This window comes from Protobothrops mucrosquamatus, unplaced genomic scaffold (genome assembly GCF_001527695.2).
Source record: "Protobothrops mucrosquamatus isolate PMUCROS unplaced genomic scaffold, P.Mucros_1.0 scaffold_243, whole genome shotgun sequence".
In the NCBI taxonomy this organism is placed as follows: Eukaryota; Metazoa; Chordata; class Lepidosauria; order Squamata; family Viperidae; genus Protobothrops; species Protobothrops mucrosquamatus.
Genome location: NW_015386319.1, coordinates 621,632 through 631,948, shown reverse-complemented (window position 1 = coordinate 631,948; position 10,317 = coordinate 621,632). Strand labels below are relative to the sequence as shown.

Genomic DNA, 10,317 nt, shown 5'->3' with positions numbered 1-10,317 from the left:
GCAAAAAATCACTGTGTGAAATAACTTTTGTGTAAAAGGGAGCCACGATAAAATATCCACTTCTGTTGTCCGCCTGAAAATTTCCAAACCATTGGTATATAATTCCAAAGAACATAAGCGTGTACAAAAACAATGAGTTGACCAAGGCAACATTAATATGTGGAATAAGCTCTGTTTCAAAGACAGCCATTACAAGTTCATGTCTCAGGATCCAATGTTCCAAGAATTAGCTGAACCCATCGGTTTCTTTCTGATCTCCCAAAATACCAGCTTCTGAAAATTGATTTATGTATTATAACAAGTAGTTCCTGCTTTTTCCCTTCTGTCTTTTAACAGCTTTTTAGAGTCTTTTGATATTCTTTCTCTTCTTCTTGCTAAAGCTTGGGGGGACTTTTTTCATATCGTGGACTCAATTAAATGCAGGAGATTTTGAGTCCTTGTTCTGGAACAATCCTTTATGTTAAAGGATGGCACACTTATCTGGCAAAGGTGCTTTCTTTGCAAATCTTGAATACCTTGTTCCAAAGTGGTGCCACCATTCATCACAAATGTTAATGGTGAATGCATTAGAGCTTAAAATTCCAGTCCAAAATTTGAACTTCAGCCTGACTTTCTCCTTCTCCTTCTCCTTCTCCTTCCCCTTCTCCTTCTCCTTCCCCTTCCCCTTCTCCTTCTCCTTCTCCTTCTCCTTCTCCTTCTCCTTCTCCTTCTCCTTCTCCTTCTCCTTCTCCTTCTCTTTCTCTTTCTCCTTCTCCTTCTCCTTCTCTTTCTCTTTCTCCTCCTCCTGGTGAAGGAAATATTTAATTCTATGACAATGGGTGTCCCTTAAAACATCCTCCAGAATTTTTTGAAATTTCTCTGCCAATGACTATTTCAAAGTAACAAAGATAACCTGGTAAGGTAACCTAGTAGGTATGGAGAAAGAAGAAAAGTGAGGAGAGAAGATGAGAATGGCAGAAAAAGAAAGGAAGCAACAGAGAGAGAGAGAGAGAGAGAGAGAGAGAGAGAGAGAGAGAGAGAGAGAGAGAGAGAGAGAGAGAGAGAGAGACTCATGCACAGCAGCCTCTATTTCTTTTTAATTAAATTCTTCAATCAAGGTCCCCATCCCTTGTGTGCGTGCGTGCATGCGCGCACAAGTTTTGTGGCTCCCAGTGTTTGCTTTTCTCTGGGAAACAGGTCCAAGTGGCTCTTTGATCGTTTAAGGTTGCAGACCCCTGGCATAGACCATTGTTTGCTTCTTTCTTTGGTGATTTGTGGCTGACCTTTTAGAGATTCCAAATATAAAGTACAGCTTAGCATGTTTGGTGTAGTGGTGAAGGTGCTGGTGTAGAAACCAGGAGACTGTGAGTGTTAGTCCATTAGGCATGAAAGCTGGACGAGTGACCTTGGGCTAGTCATTCTCTCAGTCCAGCCTTCTTCACAGGTTCGTTGTTAGGGAAAAGAGGAGGGAGTGTTATGTATGCTCATTGCCTTGAGTTATTTATTAAAAAAATAATAGAGGGTATAAAAATTTTAAAAATCATAGATAAATTCACTGGTGTGATTTATTTGGAGCTTTTATGGAGGGAAATAGTAATAATAATAATAATAATAATAATAATAATAATAATAATAATAATAATAATAATAATAATAATAATAATAATAATAATAATAATAATAAAAAAGTTGGAAGGTATTGTTCTGCTCCATGAGGAAGTTCAGATAGTTTGATCAGAGGTAGTCAACAGTTTAGCAAAACTGCTACAGAAAATTCTTAAAGTGAACATAACGATTAAACCAGAAACTTTCCTTTTGGGTCTAAAGGAAAGAGAACTGGGAAAAAAATGGAACTCTGATTTTATATATAGTGACGGCAGCAAGATTGCTCTATGCACAAAAGTGGAAGGATGTCTCGATTCCTACCATGGACGAATGGTTACAAAAGCTGATGGAATTAGCAGAGATGGCCAAATTGACTATGCTGATAAAAGAAAAGAACATAAGTACTTTTATTTCTACTTGGAAATGGCTTCTGGACTTTGTGCTTGAGGTGGAAAAAAATGATATGATTTTGGGTTTTACTGATACAGAAATGGCTAGGGCATACTACTATAGAAATGTAAAAAGTTGAGATTTGATTTTAATGTCTGATTTTACTGCAACAGTCGGAAGTCAATGCCTTTTATTTCTTTTCCTCCCTTTCTTCACCCATTTTTGTTTTCCCCTTTTCTACGGTTGTCCCCTACTATTTGTGTAAGGACCTGCCTCAATTAAGCCTCCCAAGAAAGCAGAACTTTTGAAACTTGCATTGTCTCAACAGGAACTTTTATTGGAAGGCATTGACAGCAGGATAGTAAGGCAGGATCTGAAGATTTCCCATGCAAAATGTTATATTAAAAGAACCCTTTCAAACCCCACCCCAACTGTCCATTCGGCTGGTTCAAATTAAGCCAATCCATAGGTATCAAATTGTTGTGAGAAGAACTGATAAGGCGCTGCTCTCAAGGCTGTCAGATTTTTCTGCGTCTTCTTCCCTCCGCCTGGAGATAAGGTAGATGGCTTATCTCCAGGCGGAGATATCATGCTCTATAAGAAATTCCAGTCTCTGATGTCCTGTTATTTGTTTCTGATCATTAAAATTCTTTTAATGAAACATTTTTTGAAAAAGAAAGGAAAAAAAGAGGCAAAAGATGTGAAGAAAAATAAAACATGAAGTGAATAGATATGGAATATAGAAGCATCACAGAATTAAATAAATAAATATTTTCAATATTTCATTAGTTTTACAAAGCTGAACCTTATTGGATTTTAAAAACCACAACCATTGTTAGTCAGTATATATCATCAATGGCAATAAAGCAAATATAAACCATGAAAATAAAGTAATTTCAGCTTGAAGAATGAAAAGTAGAAAATTATGACTTTAATGGAAGCCAATTTCAGATATATGGAATGTATGGAATTTTATAATGTATTTATTATAATTATAATAAAAATGATTTCCAAGTTGTATTATTTTTCAAAAGCAAAGTTATTCTGAACACAGTCCTAGCACCACAATTGAATTACTCATTCTTCTGCAGAAGGAACCAGAACTAATGTTTTCTGATTGCATCCAATTTCTTTTACCTACCAATACCATTGTTGATAATTTGATTTCATCTCCTGGTAAAAAGTCTGTGAGGCATTAGTATTACTGAAACTTGACAAGTATCACTTTGAACCGTGAGATGGATGGCAAATAAATTTAATAATAATCTATTTATCAAGGAAGATAGGCACATCAAATTGTTGAAGAAGAAAAAAAGGGCATTGGAAGAACATATGAAGAATAGTGAAGAAGATGTACTGAAGTTAGTATAACAGGAAGCCTTACTACATACTGGAGAGACCAATCTGGGCTACAAAAATAGAGCCATGGGAAGACAAAGTATTACATGGCCAGTACATAAAAAAACTAGCAGGCAAGGTGGATAACAAACCTGGCAATGGAAAATTCAAGGATAATTAAAAAAAGAGGGGCTAATTCTGGCTGCACAAGACCAAGCCTTAAGAAAATATGCATACAAAGCTAAAATTCAGAAGATAGCAAGACAGCAAGTGCCCCCTCTGCAAAGAAGCTTCAGAAAGAGCGGACTACATGGTTGGCTGCAGCAAGAAGATGGTACAGTCTGACTACAAACAATGGCATAACAAAGTAGCAACAATAGTGCACTGGAAGATCTGCAAGAAATACCATTTGCCTGCAAGCAAGAACTGGTGGGATCATAAAGAAGAGAAAGTAATAGAAGCTAAAGTTTCTGGGGCTTTAGAATTCAAACAGACAGACACCTCAGATTTAATTGTGGAAAACAAAGACAAAAATCTTTCTGGCTAGTGGACATTGCAATATGGCAAAAAAATAGAAGAGAAAGAACTGGAGAAGATAACAAAATACAAAGACCTTCAAATAGAAATAAAACAACTGTAGCAAAAGAAAGGAAAGATAGTACCAATAGTAATAGACACCTTGGGTGCAATCCCAAAGCATCTGTGGAGCACCACTTGAACATCATCAGCATTTACAAAATCAATTGCAAAAAGGCAGCTTTATTCGGAATAGCTTACATCCTGCAGCATAACTTTAACACCATCAAACATAAACATCTGCCTATCCAAGATCCTTGGTGATTAAAAATGCCAAGTCCAGTCTAAATATCTGGCTGGCTGTGTGATGAACCATAATAATAATTGTCTGTAAAAACAGGGCTTGTCCCTGTAGAATTGTGCCAATACACTGATACTTTCTAATTTCTGATACCCCTCAAAATACATCTATGCTGTGGTGAAAGATTTGTCGATAGGACCTTTCCTAATCCTCTTTGTTCCAAGTTTGTTTGTTATTTATTAAATTTATATGTGCATCCATGTCACAAAAAGTGACTGGGCAGTGTACAATGTAAAAGTGTGTTATATTTATACTGCTATAGATACTGTTATATACTGCATATTCCTTTGTCTGTGGTAGTGGGCATGATATGTATCTCTCCTTTGGTAATTTATCTGTACCTTGGCTTCCAACATTGCCATCAATAAAACAGAATCATTTATTGGCATTTTTTCTGCAGATGGCAAAATTATCTCTTCCAAAAACAGCCGTCATGCTTGCCACCATGTTCCTCACTTATTTCATGTAGAAAATACTGCTGATTGGAAGACTAAATCCAAAGAACAATTGGAGGAAAGCTGCATCCCTCCATGTACTCATTCATTCAGCCAGCTTCAGGAAGGACTTGCCTCTGCATCATGTTGCCCACCCACCCTTCCTACACATAAACCCTCACGTAAGTTCTGATTCTATCCTTTGGTGAATATGTGGGAAATTATTTAGAATAGAATAGAGCTGGAAAGGACCTTGGAGGTCTTCTAGTCCAGGCCCCTGATCAAGCAGGAGAACCTATACCATCTCAGATGTCATCCCTATTTTTCTTTTCTTTAAACTAGCCAAATCCAAGTCCTGCAACCTTCATATGTTTTAGTCTCCAGGCCTTTGATCATTTTAGTTGCTCTTCTCTGAACTTTTTCCAAGGTCTCAGTATCTGTTTGTAATATGGTGATCAAAATTCATTGCATTATTCGAGGTATAGTCTCACTAGGGTTTTATAAAACAGTACTAATACTACATGTGATCTTGATTCTATGCCTCAGTTTATACAACCGTGGAATGTATTAGCTTTTTTGGCTGCTGCTGCACACTGTTGGCTCATAGTCAAGTGATCGTCCACTAGGACTCTTTGGTCCCTCTCACAGTTGCTGTTTTTGAGCCAGGTCTCACCTAATTTGTACTTAAACCTTTGATTTTTCCTGTCTAAATGTAAAATTGCTTTTCTCCACATTAAACTTATTTTGTTGGATAGGGCTCATTGTTCAAGTATGTCAAGATCTCTTTTATCCTGAGGTCTTCTGGGTCATAAACAAATTGATCTTTTGAGTTATTTAGGACATTACATGTAAGAGCTAAATAAACACATAAGAAATCAGTTTCAAGAGTTTTATAACATCTTTGGGTATTTTTCCCCCTTAGGGATAGAATGCATGATATTATCATGACGTTAAAAGTTTTAATGATACTAATATTAATTTACAAATATGTGCATTTCATCTGATCTTTTCTTATCCATGAATTTCTTAAGGTGCCTTCTGAACACTATCATGATTCTCTTTTTCATTTTGTTTGCACCCTTTGTTTTTGAATGAATATAGGTGCTGATTTTCTAGAGGAACATATGTTTGAGATTCGAACTCTGTGGCAGTGTCTAGAGAAGTCCATCTATACCAATGACCGTTTGCGGGAACAACTGGAAATATATCTCACCTCAGTGGCAAAGAGCAATGGTGCGAAAGAAGCAGAATCATCTGCTCTTGGAATGTCAGATATAACATGCATGTGCTGTCAGAAGTACCTAGATCTTATCCCCATTCTCATCTCCTAGTTCAACAACAGGAAAAAATGCTTTATTGGTGTAAATAAGATTAGAAATGGCAACATGTTTTGATAAGCACATTAGACATTACTAAAGCACAAGTTATTGTTATTAAAGTTGTTAAAATCAAAAGTTATTAGACATTTCTAAAGAGTCTTGTTGTGTTTTCGGTTCGTTAGCAATTGACGCAGACACATGGTGAACAACAACAAGCTCTTTATTACACTCTCCTACAACCAAGCAAAATGCAAAAGGCACGCAGGCCTTTTTATAGGGCATGAAACCTAGACAGTGCGAACCAATAGGAATTGACCATTTTCGCCCCTTGCACATGTGCACAAGGCTGGCGCCACCCTGTCTGGTCCTGGGCATCTTTTGGATTGCCCGAGACCATTTGCAACAATCCTGAGCCTGCTTTCAGCTCTTGCAGGCTCAGGATACAACACCCCTCCCCCCTAAATGAAACACACCTAGCTTACGCACAGGTGCATTGTTCAAATGCAGGGAGAGTGGAAATGCTCGGGTCCGCACGCAGGCAAGACACCTTACAAAATAATTATTAAATAAAATGTATCCGAAATCATAATAGTATATGAAACTCCTTCCTGAGTGTTAACCCCCTCATTCAGCGGCCTAATAGCAAGGTTCCTCATGTGTTGACAGAAACCTCACATAATCTCCTAGATGTTTAGGTGGGCACTTGGCCCGCTGCAACCTTCTAAGGGCTGATGAGGTTGCCTGGTCTATCTGCTTGCCTACTAGGCTAGGCAGGCCAGGACTTTGATGCCCCAAATACCCAGGTGACCCACCCAGCTGCTGACTGGCTGGACCTTCTGAGTCCAAGCCAGTGTACCTTGGGGGGGGTGGAAGTCCCTGAGTCCACAATGGACTCCTCTTGGGAACACTGTCCCTTGAGCCCAAGGGCAGCAGTTGGAGAGGCCTGAGTGGCGAAAGTGCCCCAGTACTCCGTAGCCCCCATGCATGTGCCAGAGGTGCCAGAGTCAGGAGCCACCTCCATGGCAAACCCCCTTGCTACTGACTTCCTTTTCGGAGCAATAGCTGAATTATGAGAGTGCCCCTGATGGAATTCCCTGTCTATGGCTGTGTTTGCTTTTTGTGGATACCCCCGGTATGTCTCCCTGTCTGGAGCGCTATCTGACATGTTTGAATAATGTGGATACCCCCAGTGTGACTCCCTGTCTGGAGCAATAACGGATGTGCAGGGTGGCCCCCCTTCCTGGGAATTCCTGTTCGGCACACTTGTGGAAACTTGTGATGACCCCCAAACAGCCTCATCAGCCTGTGAGGCCCTGTTAGGCCTAGGAACCTGTGACCCAGAACCCACATTATGGTCTTCCTCCCCCCCAGAGCAGAGCCAGGAGTGGAAACGTGGCTGTCCAGCCTCCAAAGCAGTTGGTCTATGTGTCTGCGAAGAACACGGCCATCATCCAAGGCTACTTCGTATGACAGCGGCCCAGAGATCTTGCATACCACTGCTGTGACCCAGAGATGTCCAGGCCCATAGTTCCTTGCCCAGACCGGATCACCCACCTGAAGTCTCCTAGGTGCCCGCGGTTGTGACACCTGTGAAGCCACCTGGTCTGGGTGCAACCTGTCCAGTTTGGTGATGAGGCAGCGACCCCAGTGGAGTTCTGCAGGGCTCCTCCCTGTGGCTGTGCAAGGTGTGGTGCGGTGTGCAAGAAGGAAATCTGCTAACCTGTGATGCCAGTTACCATAAGTCAGTTTCTTGAGAGCATCTTTGGTAGTGCACACCATTCTCTCTGCTTGTCCGTTGGACAATGGGTGGAAGGGAGCAGACGTCGCATGCTGGATCAAGTTGGCCTGAAAAAAAGCCTGGAACTCAAAGGAGGTAAATTGGGGGCCATTATCTGAGACCAGGACATCTGGAAGTCCATGTGAGGCAAAAATTCCTCTCAACACCTGGATGGTCCTGGCAATAGTAGTGGAGGAAACAGGAACAACCTCCAGCCACTTGGAATGGCTGTCCATGAGGAGAAGGAAGAATTGCCCCTGAAAGGGCCCAGCGTAATCTATATGTACCCGTGACCATGGGGTTTGAGTTTCCTCCCACCTATGTACTGGAGCCTGAGGCATTTCAGGCCTTGACTGCTGGCACACTTGGCACTCGTGCACCTGAGCCTCGATAGCTTTATTGAGCCCAGGCCACCAAAGATGGCTGCGCGCAAGCGCTTTCATCCTTACTCTACCAGGATGTCCCTCATGCAGAGAGAGCAAGATTCTAGACTTCAATGAGGCTGGGATGACTATCCTGCTTCCCCATAACAGGCACCCCTTGAAAGTTGAAAGTTCATGCTTCTTTTGCCAGAAGCTTTGAAACTGTATCTGGACACGTGTCAGGCCATCCTGACAACACCCATGTCAGCACGCATGTGATCAGTGGCAGTGTCTGCAGCCACGTCCCTGGCATTGAGGATATTAAGGATATTAATAGCAGGAGCAGGATCTGCCTCTATCTGTTTAAGAGGTAATCTGCTGAGGCCATCTGCATGGCCCATCTCTTTTCCAGGTTTGTGAATTAGAGTGTAGTCATACGCTGACAGGAAAATGGACCATCTCAGCATACATGGAGAAATAATATGTGGTGTCTGTTTGTTAGTGGGTAAACAAACCCAGCAGAGGCTTATGGTCTGTGTAGACCTTGAAGTGGGGCCATATAAGAAATCATGGAATTTCTTTATGCCAGCCACTATGGCCAAGGCTTCTCTGTCAATCTGAGCATAATTCCGCTCTGCAGATGACAGAGTCCTTGAGTAGTAGGCCACAGGGACTTGTGTCCCATCAGCCTTCAGATGGCTAAGTACTGCTCCCACCCCATAAGGAGATGCATCGCATGCGATGCAAACAGGCAGTTGCTCATTGAAATGTGCTAACACAGCATTTGAAGAAAGCAAGGCCTTGACCTCATTGAAACTCCTTTCATGGATTTTAGTCCACTGCCATGGAGCCTGCTTGTCTAAGAGCTCAGCCATTGAAGCCTTGTGGGGAAGGAAGGCATGTGGGGAAGGAAGGCATGATAAAAATTTAAGAGTCCCAAGAAAGCTTGCAGCTCGCTTTTGGACTTGGGACTTGGGGCCTGCTGAATAGCTTGGAGCTTAGATTCAGCAGGATGGATGTCTTGAGCATCAATTCTGAAACCCAAGAATTCAGTGGAAGTGACTCCAATTTTGCATTTATCTGGCTTCAGTTTTAGGCCCAATTGGCGAAAACGAAGCAAGACAGCCCTTAATCTTCCAGCTAAGTTTAGAGATGACTCCCCAGCAATGAGGACATCATCGAAGTAGGGACAGACCCCAGGAATACCACAAAGTGTGCACTCCATGACACTTTGGAATATGCCAGGGGCTACATTTACCCCAAATTGCAGTCTTTTGACCTTAAAGGCCCCCTGTGTGTTACAATCGTCTGGGCCTCTGCAGATGCCTCATCAACAGGTAGCTGTTGATAGGCCTGTGCCAGATCAATTTTTGCAAAAATGCACCCCCCTTTGAGGGAGGCCAGAATGTGGCTTACAACAGGCACTGGATATGCATGCTGTTGCAATGCTTTATTCAGTGTGCACTTATAGTCTGCACGTATGCGGACTTCCCCATTAGCCTTTAGAGGCGTTACTATGGGGGTTTCCAATGGACTAGAGTCCACAGGTTCTAAGATGCCCTGCTGGGTCAATTTGTCCAGCTCTGCATCTATCTTGCTTTTGAGGGCAAAAGGCACCCTCCTAGGCTTGACCCTGATGGGCATGATAGTTGGGTCTAAACATAATGCAATGGAAGGCCCTTGTAGGATCCTAGCTCAGAACTAAACACATCAGCAAACTCCTTGCAGACTTCTGCAAGGCCCAACATTTGCAAGTTGTGCAGCCCCATCACTTGGATTCCCAGTGCCTCGAACCAATTGAGTCCAATAAGGCTTGTGCGTTCACCCCCAACAACCACCACATCTAGGAATCCCTCAAAATCCTTATGCTGCACTTTGAGTGTGGCCTCCCCTTTTACACTGACTTTGGAATTTTGGAAATCAGTGAGTATTAGATTCGATGGCCTGAGTTTAACTCAAAGGCCACTACTGCTGTAAATCCTTTTGAAGGTGTCCAGTGAAATGATTGATAGAGTGGACCCTGTGTCCAACTCCATCAATAATTTAATTTAATTTAATTTAATAATTTAATTTATATACCGCCCTTCTCCCGTAGGACTCAGGGCGGTGCACAGCATATTAAAACAGACAAACAAAATACATCAAAGAACAAAAAAACCCCATAAAACCAAATTAAAAGCCAAATATTCGAAGCTGTGTGTCAATTAAAATTTTCTTAAAATCATCCCTACCTAAA

The 10,317-nt window shown here is 41.6% G+C and overlaps 1 protein-coding gene across 1 annotated transcript in view; it reads left to right on the top strand.

Annotated features, from left to right (window-relative positions):
- The first annotated feature begins 4,231 nt into the window (after positions 1-4,231).
- Positions 4,232-10,317, top strand: part of LOC107301200 (myomegalin) — a 38,107-nt gene continuing 32,021 nt past the window's right edge. Inside the window, exons 1-2 of the mRNA XM_015830460.1 lie at positions 4,232-4,805; positions 5,725-5,856. Of these exons, the coding sequence (XP_015685946.1) occupies positions 5,748-5,856 (109 nt within the window). The 5' untranslated portion in view covers positions 4,232-4,805; positions 5,725-5,747. The remainder of the gene's footprint in view (positions 4,806-5,724; positions 5,857-10,317) is intronic.